This window comes from Homalodisca vitripennis, unplaced genomic scaffold (assembly GCF_021130785.1).
Source record: "Homalodisca vitripennis isolate AUS2020 unplaced genomic scaffold, UT_GWSS_2.1 ScUCBcl_2088;HRSCAF=6492, whole genome shotgun sequence".
NCBI classification, from domain to species: Eukaryota; Metazoa; Arthropoda; class Insecta; order Hemiptera; family Cicadellidae; genus Homalodisca; species Homalodisca vitripennis.
Window position 1 is genome coordinate 19,301 of NW_025778215.1, and position 22,670 is coordinate 41,970.

Sequence of the window (22,670 nt, forward strand, 5' to 3'; positions counted from 1 at the left end):
TAATATGAATAGAATGTGAAAGAAAAATTGCAGGGATTTTGTAGACAAGTCAAAATCCCTGACGTTGACTGAAACTGACAAACTAGTAAGTTTTGACGTTTTATTATTTACAAATGTACCACTTCCAAAAAGTCTCAAAATCATTGAATCGCGTCTCAAAGAAGACCAAACATTAAAGGAAAGAACTAAACTTCCCGTGCGAGTAATTATGAAACTGTTAGAACTATGCACACAATGCAATTATTTTGAGTTAGAGGGTCAAATTTACCGTCAAGATGAGTGGATGGCAATGGGTTTTCCACTGCCCCCTATTTCCACCAGTATCTTTATGGAAGAATTTAAGCTTTAGCTCAGTTAAAACCAAAGATTTGGAGGAGGTATGTGGATGATACATTTGTTCATTTTTCTTATGGAGACACTGAATTGAATGAGTTTTTGAATAACATAATTAGTATTTCTCCTTCCATTTGCCTCCCAATGGAAGTAGAAGTCCAAAACCAGCTTACTTTTTTGGATGTGTTTGTATTAAGAGATAGGAATGTCTTTAAGACTATTATTTTTCGAAAGAAAACACACCCAGGAAAATATTTAAATTATCAATCGAACTATTAAACATGTGTCAAACAAGGAGTGACCGACTCGTTGTTTGATAGAGCAAAGAGCTTTATGCTCAGATATAGATAAAATCAAATTAAATCAATTAAGGGGAGCACTTCGCCCTATCTTCGTAATGTTAACATAGGTTACACTTATCTCAAGAACTACTTGAGGTATCTTCATAATTCTTTTTTTCATTTAAAGAGGGCTTCTAGGGGAACACGTGGAACCAAAAAAAAAATTTTTTTTGGCATATACCCTAAAAGTTATATATATTTTTGTTTTAACGCTTGTCAAAAACCTATATAAATATGTGTATATGTATGTATATAAATATTGAACTCAGTGAAATGTGATGTTTTTTAGTGGTTCCACATATGTAAAACAGTGCTACAAACATACAAAAAAAATTTTCATATTCCTACCATTTGTAGTTTTTGAGAGAAAAATGTACTTTTGTATTGAAAACCGCAACTTTCGGAAAAACACAAAAACGGAAAAAATACTGCTTTATTACCTTTTTCAGTACATTCCAGGTGCATAGGCTGGCTGATCTCCTTCCTGCTCCTCATATTCATCCTCCAGACTTCTTTTTAGTAAGTTTTTCTTCTGTCTAATTTTTTTCTCTATATCTTCTTGAGCTTTCTCTTGCCTTCCAAATTCGCCGCCGGTCAAGCTTTTTCATTGCTGTAATAAAATGCTGCCCTGGTGACACTCCTATTTCTTGAAATACTTTTGCATTTGCCAATGTAGCCATCATTAAAAGCTGTAACAGCTTCATATATGCCAAATTTCAAAGTTTTAATCTCCACAAATGTTCTTTTAGGTATGTAGGTCCAAATGACATTGTTGAGGGACTCATTGGGATTTTGAGTTTTTCCCTTGTACATTTGCCCAGTAGAGTTGGATTGGCTAGATCTTGAAAAATAGGTTTAATAAATGTCATTAGGTTTTTCAGGCAAGTGAAAATGGCTGCCATGATCATAGTTTTCATTGGATTTTACGGCTTTGCGGTACTTACACCAGGTTTCTTCATCATCTGGACATAGTCCATGTTGAGGCCTTTCATTAGAAGACATCACATGGAAAAAACTCTGCCCAAATGGCTTTTTTCATGTCTTCAACAGAGTTTGTGTTGCGTCTAATTGCCAATCCGTAGTATTTTGGAGCTGAATAATGGCAGAATCTGTTAGCTTGTTCTTGCCGCCAAAGTCGTGAGCCGTCAGGATGTGTTTTAGTCCTTAGCTTTTAGATTTTTTAATCTCGATCCCATCCGTTTCTGGACATGGCCTATGCATTCTATCTTTGTTATGGCAGTATCACCATAGGGCTTGGCTTCGCATACACTGGAGTACGCCTTGCTGTCTCCATCACCAAGGTATTCAAGGTAACGAGCCTCATATACAATGCCTGCGAGCGCTGAAAAATTGCGACTGCTCCAGCAACTTCCATGGCTCCACTAGAACCTTCAAAGTTTGCGATACAGCCATCACCATGCGTGTTGTTTAGTCTATTAGTGCATCTGCAATATTTAGATAAAATCTCGATGTCTAGGACCTTAACGGTTGATAAAAATGTCACTGATACCACTCCATTTAGTGAAAGGTGACCCCCGCTTCTGCCATGAGCCAATCAGCAGCTATAGCGAGGTCTCTGCAACCATCATTATCCGATACAGCTTCTTGCACAGCACTTTGCATTGACTTCTTACACACTAACTCAGCAATTGAACCCAAGTAATGCTCATGTTCATGATATCTCAAAGGCGGAGGTGTAAGATTCATAAAAGCGCAAATTTTCTCCGCAGCCACTCTACCTTTGCCTATGTTACGCATAGCATTAAACCAAACGAAGATTTAGGTCATAAAATATGTGTTAGGCCTATCAGACTTTGCTTCATTCTGATTAGTGTTAGGCCTGACTAATTCAGAGGTTTGTCACAGTAATAGTGTTTTCACAATCAGAACAGCTGACTATAATTTTTGATGCTAGGCCTACAATGTGTTTTACTTTGTAAACAAGTTGGCCATGGCAATTTTTACACACTGAAACGTTACTAAGAGGCCTCATTCAACAATCCTATATTTAACTATACAGTTTTCAGACTCATCATTTTCATTCAATTGGTACTGTTCAAAAAAGGACTGACCTTCTTAGAAGATGCACTTTGAGGTCTTGGCCTATCCACATTTGGAGTATTGGTACCTCGATTGTTACTTGATCCTGAGAAACTAGGCCTAGGACTAGTTGGAGGGTTATGTTGATTTCCTTTGAAAACGCGTTTTCTTGAAAGCAGGCTTTGAACGTGGCATTATAAAATTCACTACACTTATAACAAAAAATACTCAGAAACTCTCCACTAAACTCACAAAAAACCATAATCATTTACGTAATTTTCACTCTCTAAAACAGAAATGTCAGTAACCAAAACATGTATGCTACCTAGGTTATAAGCAATGGTTATAAAAACAGATGTTTTGTTGGTTAGTGTAAGTTGTTGACATAACAAACTGTCACTGCCAACCAAATCATGAACATGACTGCAACGAAGTAGTACTATAACAGCACCATTCAAAGTGTGACTGCTACAGGCCCGAAACTGCCTGCAGGCCTATTTAAAAAAAAATATTTCGGACACTTCTAGTCATCATAAAAAAAATTTAATACCACCATTGTTATCGGGAAATTCCAAACTTTAATAAAAAAAAAAAAAAAAAATTTGTAATTTTTGAGATTTTTTACGAAGTGCCTCCCCCTTAAAAACATCTTTATTTCAATTATGATACAAAAATGTATAAATCGTAGGAGCACAATTTTACATTTATAATATAAAATTCGTTTGTAAATTAAAAAAAACATAATTTGTAAAAAAAATGTAATAGTTACATGTAGACTACCCTAGTGTTTGTGGAAATATTTCCTCACATAGGTGCATAGTACCTGTGCGTGAGAGAATGAGTCCCATTCATTCAAAAATAAGTTCTTTAAGGAAATATATTGTTTCAAAAATGTTGTTTACTGTTAAAAAAATATGATTTAATAATACAAAAAAATATTTATTTAATAATTACAAATACAGATAACGCTTATAGTGGTATAGAAGTAAAAACAATATGAGGTTATAAAAGAGACGCAAACATGCTTCTCAGTGGATGTAGGTAATCAAAAGAAGAATAAACGACGAACTGACAGATGATAAAAAATAAAACCGACAGACAACCGTACTCCTCAGTCGAGATAGTGCTTGAGGCCTCTGCCCCCTCCCTTCAGTTATTCTACCCCAAACTAATATTACCCCGCACCACTACCTATAAAGCTGGCTACCTACACTACACGCTCACGCACATACACTCATACACATATACACGCACAAACACACACACAGGCACACACACACACACACGCACACACAAAACAGCTATATACCACGCACTCACAAATATAAACACACGCTCCCTTCCTGTAATCCAGTTTTGGTCGTTAAACTCTGTAATGATGTGTTATGATCTTTTCCATATAATCACGACCCACACTTTTTAACCAATTTTTTACTTTTATTCTATAAGTTGATAATGTATGTGAAACCATATCCTTGATAAATTCTCATAAATTTCTATAAATAATGCGATAAACGTAAAATGTTTTGAAAAGGTTCTATTTAGCCTGGGTTTAAATATGGAGGATGTAAAACTTTTTGTTGCGTAATGGTGAGTCGGAAATTCAAATATACTTCTGTAATGTTTGAAAATGTATATAACAACTACTCTAAAAAAGTTGTCTTTATCCAAAACATTCATTTCGGTGAACAGCGCCTCTGATGCGAAGTGCTTATTTTTTCCCAGTACTGCTTTAAGTATTGCTTTCTGAGTTACAGTGGATTTAAAATACTTCTATAACTAGCACCCCACATTATGATCCCCCCCCCTCTAAAAACGATTGAACATATGGGAAATAAGCTACTCTTATTTCTTCCAAAGTTAAAAATTCATGCATTTGACTAAAAGCATAAATGAGTTTTCTAAGTTTAGCGTTAACATAGAGAACATGTGCAATTCATTCTCTTGTCCAATATAACCTCTAAATATTTATAATTGTCAACCCTTTCTAAAGATCCGCAATGGCAAATCAGACGTGTAGGATCACCACACGTGTGTAGTTTAATTAAGTTAATAAGGGTGTCACTGCTATCTCTCAGGGCAATAGACATAAATTTAGAATTATATATATTTAATTAAAGCAAATTTTGATCAAACCATTTTTTTATTAGATATAGGTCACTTTGCGCTTTTTGAAAAACTTTTTCCCAGTTGGTCCCAAAATAATAATAATAATAATCTCTTTATTGCATTCTTTTTTAACAATTTTTACACCGTATCGCAATCGTCAATAGTTTGTCAATTTACACGATATTATCTACACATTCACCTCATACTCACAATTCATACATCATTCAAGACACAATCGCACTGACCTCAGATCCAGCACTCTCAAATATCCCAGCGGCTTAGTAGAAAGCCTTGGATACCAATAGGAGTTTGAGACGCGTTTTAAATTGATTTCGATTATTGGAAATTTTGATTTCTTCAGGGAGCCTGTTGATTAATCTGTCACCAACTTCTTGCGGTAGATGTTGCGCTAATGTCAATCTGCGTTGATGATTTCGAAAGTTGTCCCTTCCTCATATTGATGAACGTCACTGCCACGAATCAAGGTGCACCTTGATCTGCAGTACATGATCACCTCAAAAATATAGAGAGAGGGCAAAGTCAGCAATCTCAACTCCCTGAAAGATTCCCTACACGACTCTCTGTAATTTTCAATTGATTCTGACAGCTTTTTTCTGGAGTCTAAAGATGCACTCCATTTTGTTTTTTGCACAACTTCCCCAAAGTCTTATTCCATACGCAAAATGAGGATGGATTAGGCCATAGTAGGCCATTCTTAAAACATCTGAGGAACAAAATTTTGCTAGATTGCTCAGAGCATAAATACCTGAGGTAACTCTAGCACAGACCCTGTCAACGTGATCGCTCCAGGTCAGTCCTTCGTCCAGAATCATTCCCAAAAACTTTGTGGAATTATTTTCTTCGAGAAGGTTGTCGTCCATAAATACGGCCGGACGCACGACTCGATCATGCTGACGAAGGCCGAAATTTACTAAAATTGTTTTTTACTGATTTTTTTTAGATTCATTTCAGTGAAATACTGAATGCATATATTCAGTTCCATAAAAGAGGTGATTTCCAATTCTTGTATTGATTTACTTTTAAAACAAAGAGTCGTGTCATCGGCATATTCAACCAGTTTTCCATGCTGGATAACTGAATTCAATCCGCCGACATAAATCAAAAAACAGGAGAGGCCCGAGGATAGAACCCTGAGGAACACCGTGGGCTATTTTAATTTTGTTTGAAATGACGTTCGAAATCTCCACTCACTGATGTCGATCCTTAAGGTAAGAACCGATCCATAAATACGGGAGACCTTGAATGCCACATTTCTCCAACTGGTGCAACAGTGTCTCGTGGTGCACACAGTCAAAGGCTTTGAACAGATCGAGAAATTTGCTAAGCACATGTTCTCGCCTATCCAGACCATCGGCAAAATTGTCCAAAAGATTGTTCACAGCGTCAATTGTGGATCTGTTTTTTTCTAAATCCAAATTGCTCTGGATTCAGAATTTAGAATTTTTCCAGAAAGCTTTCAAGCCTTTCGTAGAAACGTTTTTCAAAACTTTTGCTGAAGACTGGAAGAGTTGAGATTGGACGATAATTGCTTGTGAGGCAATGATCGTCCTTTTTGAAAATTGGGGTGATCTTGGCCGTCTTTAAAAGAGATGGAAAACTTCCAGTCTCCCTTGAAAAATTTATCAATTTTGTTAGAGGACTCAAAATATGCTTGAAGCAGCGTTAGAGTAGCCACACTGATATCCCATAAATTTTGAACACTTGTTTGATCTTCCATCTCGAGAAAAGTTATTAATTATTTTCCAAGCCGTTTTGGAAAAGTTTTCACAGGTACCCAAGGCTCTATTGATGTCATAGGCTTTTGCAGCTCTTATAACATTCTTATAGATTCTCCGATAAGAATTTCAAAAAACATTTTGAAATCATTATTTTGAGTATTAGTGAAAATTTTATAGAAGAATTGGAGCCTTTCTCGAGATACAAGAATTCCTTTAGTTATCCATGAACCTTGCAGCTTTTTACTGTTTTTTGTTTTCCTGAGCGGGCATGCAGCATCCAGATAGAGACTGAAGGTATCACTAAATGACTGATACATGTCGTCGACATTTCCACAGCCGCTCAAAAACGTCCAAGACTCAGTTTTTAAACATCTAATCAGGTGGCAAATGTTTTGGGAAGTAAGTGTCCTAGTAATTTTGAATTTTGGATTTTGATTTTCTAGTTTGCATCCATGAATCAAGACCTCTTGCGCAAAATGATCAGAGATTGCAGAACTCAATGCAGAAACTGTTGTGTTAGGAATGTTGGTGATCACATTGTCTATGGCCGTACGCGTCGTGGCTGTCACTCGTGTTGGCAAATTCACGGACCAATTTAGATTGAAGGAATTTAGAAGATCGCGAAGCCGCTGGGTGAAGGGGTCGGTGTGATCCAAAACATTAATGTTGAAATCGCCAATTATTACAAACTTCGTTGATTTAGAGGAAAGACCAATCAGAAGGTGTTCCAAGCTCTCGAAAAAGAATCTCTAGAGCCATTGGGGGATTTATACAACCCAATGATTGTTATTCTTTCAGAAGAGTTAGACATGTTTGTGATGCCTTCAGCTTCGAAATTCATGTCCGAACTGTTTTTTAATCTTGAAATTTTCGAATTTTGAGGAATTTTTCATAAAAATCGCCACACCACGCCCTTTAATAGCTGGTTCGAAAAAAATGTTTAACCAATTCAAAATTTTGATTCTTAGAAAGATGTATTGAATCGGATTTGAAACCGTGTTCTGAGACTATAAACACGTCAGGTTTAAGCTCTTCACACATGATCTCTAGCTCTTCAACCTTCTTGGTTGCTATTTGGGCGTTTTGGTGAATCAATTTTATTGTTTCAGATGTCAATTTTAAATTTTGAATGTTTTTTAAATGTTTATTTTGAATTTTGTTGTGTTTTGGAACTGGATCTGAAGTCATCCCTAGGTCGGCTTCACACATGTCTGACCAGAACAGTTTTTTGACATTGGACAGTCTATGTCTGGTGTAGTTGATACTCAGGCTGCCTCCGCATACGAGACAAGCTGGAGCCTTGGAGACCGTTGAGAGACAGCAGTCGGCTCCCGGCGGTAGCAGCAAGTGGCGGCATGAAGGCTGGAGGGACGGCGGTCACTAGGAGTGGCTTCTCGGGTTCAGGAGGGTCAGGTCTCAGCAGAGCGAGGCTCTGCACAATCATTCCCAATCATTCCAGTGAGTATCCGCTTTCCCCGCATTGAGAGGTGCATACCGTGTCTTGTGAAATGCCTGCGACCGATCCTATTAAAGTTTAAGACCTTGATGCTGTGTCGGATTGCGAGCTCTTCAATGTAGGCATTTACAAGCAAGGTCTCATCGTGGATGGAGTGGTCCGGCTCCAGATCGTGTCGACGCGGAATGGTGACAAGAACGATGTCAGTGTTGATTGGTCTGGAAGTGATGTAAGTCTCCAGGTGACTGTAAATATTGTTCTGATTTCCCACCGCCAGGTCGTTTGTGCCAGCCATCAGCAGCTCGCAGTGGGTTCCGGACTCAGTTGACTTCTGCCTCGAACCCAGGACATCAAGCAGCCCGGCACCAGGCAAGCACACACCGCCAACTGTGATAGTAGGGTTAGTTAAGCTTTGTACAAGGCCCGTGATGTGACGAGCGTGGCTGTCACCTCTGATAATAATATTTTTGAAGTGGGCATTTTGGGGATATTGTTGGTTTTTAGGGAACTTCGTTTTTTTCTTACTTACTTTGGGAAAACTATTTTCTTTAGGTTTACGGGCAGGCGGTGTTTTGGGATTAACCGACAGAATCTGGAACCTATTTTTTGTAAATACTGGAGATGAGTTTTTTTTTTAATTTTTAACTTTGATCTATGGCTGACCAGAGTTCAAACTCGCGCTCTCACACGTATTTTGCTACTTCAAACACTGATTTTCAGCCTCCAGAACCTCTATTGTTGTTTTTAAGCATCGAAGAAGCTCAGTGTTTTCCGCACACAACTCACACACAGAAGATTGTTCCCGCAGGTCACACTGCACACCAAAGTCTACAGTAGCGGGCGCGGGGTCCCCTGGTGGGCTGGGGTTAGGCTCGCACTGAACGCCGCAGTCCACTGTAGCGGATGCGCGGGCGATCTGGTTGACGCGGGATGTGTTCACTGGGAAAACTTGATCAGTGTACTCAAGTAAGCGTGTGTCCGACTCGATGGTATGGTCCAGCAGCTTCTGAAACTCGTTTTCCAAACGCTTGATCTCTTGTTTGAGTCTAGAGATCTCCGCTGACGGGTCCTCAGGCGTTTTAAAATTATAAATTGCAGTGGTGGACTGAGACAGGTCTTCACCGGGTGTCGAGCAAACTGGCGGTGCAGCGAGAGCAGAAGTTGTAGTAGGTGTAGACATAGTAGGGAGTGCATGCGGAGTAGTGTAAGCAGGGGTTGTGGCGAGTGCAGGCGGTGTAGCGAGTGACGCGCCAGTCGCAGACACAGTTTTGGTCAGGGGTGATAAGAGCGAACGCATTGTCACAGAGTGTTCGCCGCTGTGTTTCTGTTTTTGCACGCAACCACTCTTGTCAGACTTGCATCTGTTTTAATAGACGCTCCACAATTCTTCCCCAGACTACGCAAGACACCTCACCATTTTTAAAAAATAGAGCAGTCTGCAAAAAGTGAAAGCTTCCCAGAAATTCTAGTTTAAAAATACTATTTATATAGATTAAGAACAGAATAGGTCCTAAAGTGCTACCCTGGATTATTCCATACTTTAAAGATGTCAGAGTACTATTGATTCCATTAATTGTGGTTATTTGTCTACAATTATCGAAATACCTATCGCAACAATGAAATGAATGGTTTTTTATTCCAACTAATTTTAATTTTAGGAGTAATTTGTATCTATTAACTGAATCACATGATTTGTCTAAATCAGGGAACGCCAATAAAATTTTTTTGTTAGATGTCATTGCTTCAGACTCTTAGAGATATGAAAAACAACATCTGCGATTTCCTTAGACTTTCTAAACCCAAATTGACAGTCTGTTAATATATCATTCTCTTCTAAATAAGAGACTAATTGATCTTTAACTACCTTCTCCAAAAACTTTGGAAAATACACTTAACAGGCTAATCGGTCTATAGTTTGACATCACGGTAACGTAATCCGCTTTAAATAATGGATTGACTTTGGCGATTTTGAAAACATCTAGAAATTCTTACGTATACTTAAATTAAATATGTAAAGGAGTGGAATGCAGAGGAATTGATAATAACAATCAAGAGGGACGCAGATATACAATCATACCCCGGAGCTGAGCCGCATGCTAGTAACATAGTGATAGTGTGAATTGTGAATTCCGTTTTAACCGTATAGTCATTATCATCAAAGGACAGGTGGACCGCTCGAGTCAATAGCCCGAGCTAAATAAAACCTAATTGCGCAAAATAATTATTAAATTCCTCAGACACCTGTCGACACTGCAGTTTCACGTCAGATTCCGAGTTCATGGTTTTATCACCTGTAAATTGTATAATGATGAAACTGTTGTTTTATTCACTCTCCCAGATAATTTACTAATTATTTGCCAAAACATTTTTGGTTATTCTTACTATTGATAATTTTTGATCTGTAATAGTTAAAGTTTGCTGATTTAATTTGCTAATTAGATCTATTTCTTAATTTTATGTATTCTCTTAGATTCAGATTTAATGGCTGTTTTTTGAGGGGTTTGCATATTTTATCTCTTTTCCTAATGCCTCTTACCAACTCTTCCGAAATCCATGGTTTATTGTTTTTAAATCTATGCTTCTCATTTGTAAAAATCCTCTCCGAATTTACATTAAGTTTAAAATTTGTAAGAACAAGTTGAACATTGACCTCGTTGACATTTGTGACACAGGTCCAGACACAGTTCCCTAAGTAATTACTAAGTAACCTTTTGTCAATAATAAAAGTTTCACTAGGAGTCTTGTGATTTTGTCTTGGCATTTTAATACTCAGGGCAGTACAATAGTGGTCAGTATTACTAGTGTAGATCACCGCTGTGTGTAATCTGTCAAAATTATCGTGTTTAATAAAAATATGGTCAAGACAAGTCTGACTGGCTCCTGCCTCTCTAGTTGGATTGTATATGCCACACATAAAACCACATTCATACAGTATGACTAAGTATCTTTCGGTCTTGTTGTCAGGTATCAAAATGTTAGCATTTATGTCACCAATAAGTATATAAGTTTTGGATTTCTTTAGGTGAGAGTAGTGTTCACTGAGTGCGGCAGTAAAGTCGTCTAGATCGTTATCGTGAGTTCTGTACACCACCAGTAGGTTGCACTGTTTGTTACTATAAGTAAAGTTGCACTGCAGGCCATGCACACCACCCAGCTCCGCCTCTTGCACACTCACACCACAAACACACTCTCTCACATACACTAACACACCACCATTCCGATTGGCACCTCTTAAGGTTTTGTACTACTTGTATCCCTCAAGTTCAATCCCCACCCCATTTTCATCAAGCCATGTTTCACTTAAAACAATTATACCCCAAAAAACTGTAATGGCTTCTAAACAAACTAAGAAACTGTCTAATTTTTTACCATAGCTTCTTTATTATTGCGATATTAAATGTAATATATTAAACCTCCCGATATGAAATGCGTAAAACGAGTTATGACTAAGTATGTTATTTATAGAAACACTGCTAATTCTTCTATAACCATCAATTACATTATGATTTTCATTCGTGAGTGGGAATATCCGAACCCACTCAAGTAAATGAAAAGGTAAAAAATAATAATAATAATAACATTTGGATAAATACGCTATTTGAGCTACCACCTCGCGTAACGACGTCCCTTAAATTAGTATAGTACTCATTCTCACATTCTGATACACAAAGGTGATACTATTATAAACTATTTCTTTATAAATATCATTATCTTTGGAACATAGGCCCCTACTATGTACAAATAGCATGATTAAACTCTGTGCATAATTAGTTCCTACAAAATACATAACTATTAAAAATTCAACCGCAAAACATTTAACAAAGAGATATTACATAACATTTGTAATACTAATGAAAACAATTATTTCTGGCTTTAAAAGACATTATGCATACATAAACATACACACACAAAATGTACCATATAAAAGACTATTTCGATTTGAGGATTCAAATATAGCTCTTATTATGAAATAAACAAAAGCAAATAAATAAAATAAAATAAAAACCACATCAAACATTATATATTGATAATACGAGTATATAAACTATTTTTTTCCTATTTAATAAGATCACTGTGCATGTATTTAGTACGCTTAGTGAAATAATATACAACTCGTGTATGCAAAAGTCTATGGTGATTAGATCATAATAAATTTACAAGAGAGGAGATCTGTAACTACAAGCTAAAACAAAATCATCTTTTGGTAAATGTGTTTATGATCTGAAGTTAAAATACTGAAAGACATCAAGTCAGAAAATATAAGGAATTCAGTTATGTTCTAAACAAAAACGGCTCCGTACCATGAATGTGATAAATGAAATATAAAATTAAAGATAATATGCTGCAAGCATAAATAGATAATTTTAAATTGCTTAGCATTATAGAGTATTATTCAAGGAAGAAAGTAATATAGAAAATTCATAAGTTAACTATAAATGATTAATGAAATAATCATTTTAAAACGCTAGGAACATAACTTTAGAGATTTAAAAAAAATAAAAATAATGGATTAAAATAGGAATTTAAGAAATTAGAATCGAATCTTAGATACAAAAGATACTCTCAATTAGTAATAAATAAGTGCAAACGAACCAGAATAAACATTCCTGAGTCAGAAAGTGTAGTGATACATTTGCGTTTATGTGCCGTGATTATCTGAACAATTAGAAGAGTAGGTAGAAAGTACAACATTAGAACTGCGTTTAAAACACACAATACTCTTTGACAAAATCGTAAAAACAAAAGCAAAAAAGTGGCACATAGAATTTCAAAACTTGTGTTTTCAGTAAAAAATTAGTTGTAACAGGGAATACATAGACGAGACAAAAAGACCAATAAACGTAAGGATAAAAGAACACAATAAAATGTATCGACCATTTAATTTATAGACCATTTAATGGTCTAACAGACAAGGAAAAAATTGCACACCTTGGTCCGAACACCATCATATGAATATGGGATGAAGCCAACATTATATATCGATTACCTCATGTCTTTAAAAAGAAGTAATCGAGGCTACATATATTAAATTGGCAGACCAACCAATCAGTCAACTATCAGTCTAGAGAAGGACGCTGTGGTTGCTAATTCTGAAAAATGAACTAAAAATAAACCGAAAGTATTAAACAGATTGGATATTTGTAATAAACCAATGTGGACTTACAGTACCGTTTTAAGAAATTCGTCTAGTATAATAAATAAATATAAAAGGCCGTGTTTCTGCCGTGACGATTGCCATTTGCTATTGGCCTCTCGTCAGTCGTATGTGGTTGGTAGGCGAATGCAGACCTGAAGTAACCTGTATTTTGTAGTTTCGTTTTAATTATTAGTGTTATGTTTAGATTTTATTAATTGCACGTTTTATAGTTAGTGAAGTTGACAAACAACATGGTGTTTATGATTCCTGACTTAGCCTACGCGTATAATTTGTTTTTTACATAGTTTGTAATTATCTATAGGTTAGTTATTTACCTTAAGAAAAGATCAGATTGCAGATCTCCAAACGTAGTACCGAAAAAATCCTGTTTAATTCGCAATCCTTCCATCGTCAAAAATAAACTTAAAACAAGGAATGAATAGAATACAATGACTTGTACGTGTGCCTAATTAATTCGTACTGATATTTGTACTATCTGTGTATTAATGTTACTTATTTTTGACTCGTACATTCAATAGGCATTTCTTTAATCAAAAATGGTAAAAATGGGTGGTCAAAAATCTTTAAATGGTAAAAAGCGTAAATTAAGTGTAATAAGTCTAATTTCTGTTGGAAGGTAAAACCTAATAAGAAAAATATTTCTAATGCTCGCGTAAAAATGTGTACCAAGTCTATTAATTGTGAATCTAAGAGAGTGGATCAATCCATACTACATAACAACTATGTAATAAGGGAAAACTAAAGAATTATTCTGACTAATAACTATCTGGCACAATTTCACCTTACGAGGTACATAATATAATGGATTACAACTTTATTATAGTTTACATTCTTATAGATACCTTCAAAATTTCTGATTAGAAATTGTGTAAGGGAGACTTCAGGATTTCCTGAAACTATTCGTACTCTATTATAACGCTACATACTCTGACGACGATAGTACACGGGCGACATCCTTCAGTACGCTTCATACTTAGCCCCTTTCCAGTAACTCGTCGCCTTCAATTGCTACATGATCCTCATCTGTCATTCATTGCTTATTAGATATATTTGAATAGTTAAGTCAAGATCAATGAAAGAAAATATATATCTAAATTACACAATACATTTGTATAGACTATCTTAGATTGATCTTTTTCTGTTACATCATTTTACATCATTGTTACATCATTGATCATTTCTAAATTACACAATACATTTGTATAGACTATCTTAGATTGATCTTTTCTGTTACATCAATAATAAAATATAACATCGATTAAAAAATCTTTTAAGGAACAAATTTTCATTCCCATATATACATTCTTAAAATTTCCTGAAACAGACCAGAGATTATTAATAATTAATTAAATTAGTAATTTTCTAAGCTAAATACTCAATCTCTACGTGATAATTCAGGAATACGCCACACCACAGGCATAATGGTATAAAATTCCATGAATATAAATACATGTTTACCATGTTACATTTTAAAATGCCATACGATTGTACCCAGTTTTTACAGGCAGACTGACAGATGGAATTTGCTAACATTTTGGAAGTTTAATGCATATTTAAAGTTAGTATATACAACTTTTAACGAGATATTTAAAATTCACATGCACTATTGTGGCCATATATCATAGCATCATATAATGATGCCACATGGCAATATTCAGATTGTTTAAAAGTTTATTTTGTTATGCGATTTTCTCGTTGACATAATCTTTACCCATAAAAACTTTGGAAAAATGATGACATAAGCTTAACTAAATTTATACAGAAAGAGAGAAATAGGGGGAGGGAGGGAGGGAGATAGGGAAGGAGAGAAAGAGAGAGAGAGAGAGAGAGAGAGAGAGAGAGAGAGAGAGAGAGAGAGAGAGAGAGAGAGAGAGAGAGAGAGGAGAGGGGGGAGAGATAAATCATCATGGTACTCTACGTTGCCTAGATAATAAATGAATTTTTTACTAAATATCAAGTCTGTATGTTTGATCACAGCATATCATGTGGACTGATTAACAGAGAGTTAGACAACTAGGCAGAAATAAAATATTTCCATCCCCTAGAGGATAAGCTTCGCTAACGCTTAAACACATTACTAAAAGAAGTGTGGTGTTTGTGACTGTTAGCCGTTTCTATCCGAAATTTTTCTCAAGAAAATTACCATATTGCAGATCACGATCATATTATACGCTACCAAAACCCTCGTAGGAACTTATTGTTACTATAGCTAAATTGTTTATCAAAAAATCCAGCTTCTAAGAGATAACCATTATTCCTTGAATCTATAAAGCATTAGTAGATCGTAAATGCGATGAACCACATCACGTAGTGAATGATTTCTTAGTTTTACACTTTTAATAACTTGACGGTGAACTATAAATTTGCCCTGATGTAATATGTACGTTTGTTTAAGACAAAGAGAGATGATATTAAAGTTCAGTTCAATCTTGCATTAGGAAAATGGCAAAATACAGTTACAATTAAATCTAAGGGAGACAGTTATATTGTAGCTAATTATATTCTCAAACCTTTAATCCTACCACCTAGCATAATAATTACAGCATTGTAGGGGAAGATATTTTCCAATCTATGATACATAGGAGATAAGATAAAACACCATAAAAAGTATAGCACATTAAATACATACGAATGACGATTTTCCTACTTTCAACATGGCATCCTAAGAACGGTTTCCAGACATATCCTGGATTGCAGGAACAGATTGCACGATGTTTGACAGCTTTACAAACACTGTTCAGTCCACAAGTGTCCTTGCAGGCGTCCTTACACAGGTGGTCACTGCAAATGTTCTCCTCTGGACAATCCGAGTTCATTGTGCATACTGAAAAATTGTTAACTGAAATGATTGTACAACAGTTAGAGTACTAAACTTTTATCGGTAAACATAATGATTTGTTTATTTTTACCTAAATTGTAGTTATATGTTAGGTTAGTTATCTACCTGAATAAAATATCTGATTGCACGAAAAGGACTATTACTGATTTCTTTTATCGACAGTAAATAGTCCAGATAAATAAATATTCTAGAAAGTCCTGTTTCCTTAACAATAATTAAAAAAAGAAAACATTCAAACAAGGGTATTTAGATTTTTATTTAAAGTTAAGGCAACGCAAGAATTGAATTAAAATTGTTTATAAAGGGTTAATGTAAAAGTAAATTATTTATTTAAACTATATAATGTCTGTACAATCGTTTATAAAATGCTGCAAAATATTACTCGTAAATTAATATAGATAATTGGGAAAGTATTACTATTGTTATAAACATATATGCAAACAATTTAGACCTACTTAAAAGAATCTAAACATTCGAAATTACATTTTACAAGAGCTGAATAACTATAACACGCTTAAAGTACCTACCTTCAGGGAAGCAGCCATTGAAAGGTTGGCCAATAAAACCCGGTTTACAAGAGCACATAGAGACTTCACCGACTACGTGACAGATGGTGTTAAGGCCACACAGGCCAAGGCAAGGATCTTCGCACTGAAAGTCTATACAAGCTTTGCCTGGTTCACAGTCATAATGATTCTCACAAGGGATTCCTGAAACATAAAAGAAATATTACGAGAATTGGTTCACACCATCGTTGCAGAGTAAGAACTCGACCTATAAAAATATTCTGGGTTTGTATAAAATTGTAATAAAATCTGCTAACTTACAATGTATTTTATATGATGTCTCACTTACGATTCCACATCGATGAAGTTGAAATTAAAATCCAAAAACTGTTCAAAACTATTCAAAAATCCGAATTGCTCGGTGGCTGTTTAATAACATCCCCAAGATTTCCACGACTGGTTAGTTAAAATTGGTCTCCACCTGACAAAGAGAGGAGAAGAAACTATTATTATATATAATATATTACTAGTTTCTTTCCAGTCAAGCTATTTGTTTTTTTTTCTAACGGAATTTACCAGTAGTACAATTAAATACGTTAAAAAGAGTATTAACCATTAATAACACTAATAATATTTACTTAATTTTTACATAATTCAATTAAATAAAATTTACATGATTAAATAACAAACCGTGTTAAAAAATATAAAAAACAGTGAATAAGTGAGAAATATAAGTTAGTTAACAAACAATCAACAAACAGTTAAAAAAATTAAAGCCAATAATAGATAGTTAAATATCAAAACTAGTAACAGTACTAAATGTTTGATGTGTGATAAGAAAGAAATAACAACAAAGTGATTAAAACAATTTGACAAATAACGTATGCAATAATAAAATTATTTAATCAGCAACATGCAAAAAAGATAAACAGTCAGAAATATGTATAAACTATAAGTAAACATAAAATATTAATTAAAAACAATCTTAAATGTCAAAATAATTATATATAATCATAATACTTGTGGATACGTTACTAAATCCACTAGATGCATACTAAAGTAGTGTGCTATTTAATATTAGGCATAATTTACTTTACGATCACGTCAGATAAATTTTATAAAATATCACACGTTTCTTTAATGTTGTATGTTTTACCTGAAATATTTTTATCTTTAAAAGAAGACCTACTAGATATGAAAAAAACTTTTAGTACTGGAATATATTCTTTGTGCAGATTTTTAACAACACACATAAACTAAATGAAAATTGGAAAGGCTTATTTTTGTGTGTTAAATGAGAAAATGAGATATATTCATAAACATTGAAACCTGTTATATTTTGGTCTACCATTTAGCTGGTTAATAATTTATTGAAACAATGCAGAGAGCATTTTCTTCAAAAGTGGGTTAAGCTCACATACCGTGTAGTTATGTTTAAAAATGTAGGAATAAGAATATTTGATGCTTATAATAGTGGATACGTTTTATTTTTAAACATAAAAACGTGTTATACTTCCCATTAAAAAACTGCTTTGATTTTTTGTATGCTTGAAACACCTTTTTTAGTAAGTTTAAAAATAGGTACAAAAAGATCGTTACAGTACCTTCGGTTAGATCTGTTATGGTTGCTTAAACTTTTTCTAAATGTTGATTTTTGTGTTTTTAGTTTAATATGTATTTTGACGTGAAGTATCTTTTAATCGGGTATTTATGGCAGATTAAGAATTGGCTGGTTTCACTAATTAATTTGTAAAATATTCCGGCTTTTATTTATAACGCCAATTTTGTTATGTTTATGTCATAATTTTGAAACATTGATTTCACCAAAACGTTAATGTCGACTAGAGCTTCAAAACAATATTATGTACCAGGTTTACAGATGAAGAGTTTGAGATTCGACCCGATATCTTCCGTTTAGACACTCCTAGTTACTTTACATTTGATGATTATCCCTTTATAGATTCACTTTAAGTTCTTTTTGTTTTGTTTATTTGTTATACTTTAATTGTCACCTTATCTCACTCACCCTGTATATTCAAAAAACCCAATTTTTAACCATTATGGATGAATAAGGTATAGTTAAATTTATAAGCTCAAGCAAAATTTGAAAACAAAAATAAAGTAGTATAATTAACTGATTTTTGGAAAGGTTGTGAAAATTTGAACACATAATCATTCTATTTAAGTAATTTTACCATTACCTATTAACTAAGTGTACAAGTGAAAGAACCCTATATTTTAAGTACCAGTCTTATTACCCAAAACCTTAGGAAAATTGTCTTCTGCTAACTACAAAGCCCACAAACAAAGATGTTGATCCCATAACAGTGAAGCTTATGCCTATACTATTCTACAATACCACGAAATGTGGTACAGGCACATATTACAAATCGCCCTAGTGTGTCTTTTATGCAAAGAAAGGCATGTGTGTCTGACAACAGTGCAGTCTTCCCAAACCTTTAATGAGCATATATAATTAGTTGCATGGGGTTAGAACAAAAAACTAAACTATAAAAGTATAGCAAATATTTTATATTAAGTTACATTTGGTGGTGGCATGTCTGAATGAAATACCTTTTTCTAGTTTTCACTTCATTAAGGGTATATTTATTATGAAATTCCAGTTAGATTATGTCATAAAAGTTAACAATATACTATATTGTGTGTTTTAGTAAACGAACTGTCTTGATTTATTGTAAACATAAGCTAAACGTTTGGAGTAAAAGCAAACAGATAACTATATTTAGCTTTGGTGCAATGAAAGAACTGGGTATTTCAGGCTTGCTGTATCTGATGGTACCAACCATTGTCAGCTGAAAAATTTGTAGCATATTTAATAAATGTGGTATTCTCGAAAAGAAAGTTATCTGCTGTAATATTTCGATTAGTGTGATTGATAGGTTCACTTATAATCCGGACATAGTATGACGTACGGATTCATTGTTGGGTGGCTTGATTGAGTGTGTAAGGAGTGTGTAAGTGTTGATCATGTATATGTGAAACAAGTCGGGTTAGGTGTAAGAAATATTTAAGGCAAACGGCCAGACGTATGTGCCAGGAGATATGGATTTTACACATTTTGTTTAGTACTTTTTTAACAGCTTTCAATAATGTTTAAACGATATGCCACGTTTCCTTACATAAAAAAAACCATACAGCACTTTAACTTCAACAATGTTTTTGAAGTTAAATATAGCTTTGATAGCTGTTTTTCAAAACCTTATATTTGTTCTTAGACCTACCTCAATATTTTTCTAATCTAAATGTTATACAATTAAATCTCCGGGTGACACAGTTTGCAGCAAACGGATAGTTCATGAACGGATTTAAAGAAGAGAGCAATCTGTAATCTATCTAGGATATCTTATTTAAATATCTAAAGATACTGCAGCTCAAAATTACAATATAAAATAATTAACTTTTCAAATGAACTATTTTTTTGTTTTTACTTGAACAATCTTGCATTTGAGTAAGTTCTCTCACTGCAAATTTTAAGCTATTCAAAATTTAGCGATGTACTTTTGTGTTATCGGTGAACAACCAGACGTCGTATATCGTCCATTAATAAACAATACATACAGACAGACATCTAAAGTGGTTTTATGTTCACAAATATTTGACAAGAATTACTTTTTAATATTATTGTATTTATTAGAAAATTTAATTTGTCTACAAATGTAAGGTCTAATTTTGTATTCTTTATTTGAGTAACCTTCTGATTAAAGAAAGTTATTTCTTTCCAAATATTAATTTACTTAATGAATTCTAGATAAATTATCGCGGCTAATCAGATATTATTTTGACCTCAATTAAATGAAAACAATGTTGCAACAAAGTCCAAATAGCTATTCATAGTTCATTCTACCATTTATATATATGGCAGGTCATTAAGTCTTCTTACATAGGGTTATTTCCAAAGTTTTTATCAAAACATTTCATGGTTACCATTTTGAAATGGATAAGCTAAATTTATGTTTAGGATGACTTTGCCTTTTCGTTTCTTAGCAAGGTCTTTTCAATTTTGCTGATAAGTTTGTTATAAAACACTGTTTTGATGGTAAATGTTTAGTATAACTGTTGTTAGTTTTGTTAAAACACATCTTCATGTCTTTATTCAGTTTTGTCAATTTTAATCTCACAAATGTTTTTGGAAGTGTTGATTATATAAAGTAAATAGAAACATTTTGTACATAATTCGGTGTAGTACAAAACTTACCTGTGGTGTTGTTACCTGGCAGTATTCCAAGAACTGAACCACACAGTGCAAACAGTACCCAGTATGTGAATGCCATCTCTGTCTTAAATTGACTGTCAGCGATGTGTTTGTTGTCTTTATAAATAAAGCGCTTTTATCAGACCTATAACCTCCCCACCCTATGACCTTGACCTATAAGGTCAAACCGACAGCTCACAAGATCATATGAGTGCTGGTGCTACTTTTCAAATATTAGACTTTGATATCAACGCCTCAATGTGTAATTTACATTACATTACATAAAAGGTAACGAAACAGTTTAGTTTTATTGAAGAATAATTTTTTCAATATATTAATTTCTCTAATAATACTTGTCTTTAAATAACCCACATTCTTAACCCAAAATTTCGTCGTTATAGCCACGTAACCTGTTCCTTTTCCGTCTAACTACAGGAAATTACAAACTACTTGCATTAAGGAGAGATAATGTAGAACGTGCTCAAATGCTCTACCCATATTAAACGTAATATAGGTTTTTAAATTCTTAACTAGCTATTACACTTAGCTTCGCACGAAATTGTCCATAGGTCTTGGAAGTCACTCCAAAAAAGGGATGAAATATTTTATATCTCCAAAGTAATATTAGGATTTGCTTTCGTATCACAAGGAAGAAAATATATGCATATATAGGATTGAGTGGGTTACTTCGATCAAAAGACATCTACTTCCGGCCGTTTGGATTTACTTCCAGTCTAATGTATTTACTGTCATATTTGAGTCTGCCATTTCACACAGATCAAGAAAGTATATTGATTGATCGATTCAACAAAAACGATCATCTTCGCCTTATCACAGCTTCTGAAATCTAATGCTGTTACAGAACTAACTTCTGAAATCTGTAGTCATGTTCGTCAGAAGTTATAAAAGTAGTTGATGACGAGAAGCTCAAAACTCATTTTTCACTAATTTTGACATTAGAGCCACCTAGAATACAAATAAAATGTAATATAATACTTTACAAAATTTTTAATTAAACAGATATTTCAACTACTTTCACAAGAAGTATCAAATGAAAGTGTCATAAGCTGTTTGGTGTCAGCTAAATATTACTATTCGTAGATAAAGAATCATAATTATTACTATTACCTCCCGAATCCTAAATTAATTCGGAAAACGTTACTGACACTCATATTTCAACCTATATTTTACAACAATAAGTTGCCAAGTTCGTCCACTTTTTTCGAGACAAGTACTTATAATTTTTTTTATTATTTTTTCAAATGACAAATAAACTGTGAATACTGCAAAACTTTTGAGACTTGAAATGGTGAAGTTTATTGCATGCAAAAGTAATTGCAAAAAGGTTTTTTTTATTTTGTATGCCATGATTGTATTGTGTTGTTCAAACAATGAGAAACTAAATGATACAGGTTTGCCTCATTGCAAAACAGAACAATCAACTTCATCTCTAGAAGAATTCGATTGAATTAATATCTATTCACAATAAATTATTCGTCTGAATTTCTTGTGATTTTAATATCATTTGACAGTAGTTTTTTATTAACTCTCTGAAAAAGCTGTTAATTCTATTTAGATTGGAATGTCATTTCTGAGATAATTCACCAATCCTAGTAGCCATAGTAGTAGTTTAGGAGTGCCGATGGCCGAGCGGTCTAAGACGTTGGACTTTGGGTCTGAGTTAGAGATGGTGCAGGTTCAAACCCCCCGTTGCACTTTTTATCAGTACCATCGACCTTCCACTGAATTGACTCTCTTCCTTATTCTGTTTGATAAGATCCTCGCACAGGCCAGTGGCTCATGAGGACGGCTTTTCCAATTTTGTTCTGTTATGAGGATTATTTAATAGATTGATAGAAAAGATTTGGTCTGCGTCAGGAAACATAGCATTTTTGTTTAAAATTGCACGAAAATATTTTTCTTTAATATTGAACCT

General features: G+C 34.1%; 1 protein-coding gene across 5 annotated transcripts in view; it reads right to left on the reverse strand.

Moving 5' to 3' along the window:
- Window positions 1–22,670, reverse strand: part of LOC124371835 (nidogen-like) — a 52,974-nt gene that overhangs the window by 16,102 nt on the left and 14,202 nt on the right. Inside the window, exons 1-4 of one of the 5 annotated variants that reach the window (XM_046830193.1) lie at window positions 20,738–20,826; window positions 16,871–17,002; window positions 16,543–16,725; window positions 15,806–16,000 (exon numbers count right to left, since the gene is read on the reverse strand). In XM_046830193.1, the coding sequence (XP_046686149.1) occupies window positions 15,806–16,000; window positions 16,543–16,725; window positions 16,871–16,880 (388 nt within the window). In that variant the 5' untranslated portion in view covers window positions 16,881–17,002; window positions 20,738–20,826. Of the gene's footprint in view, window positions 1–15,805; window positions 16,001–16,542; window positions 16,726–16,870; window positions 17,003–20,737; window positions 22,431–22,670 lie in introns of those variants that run through there. The other 4 variants (XR_006923279.1, XM_046830192.1, XM_046830190.1 and 1 more) reach the window with 4 other exon arrangements.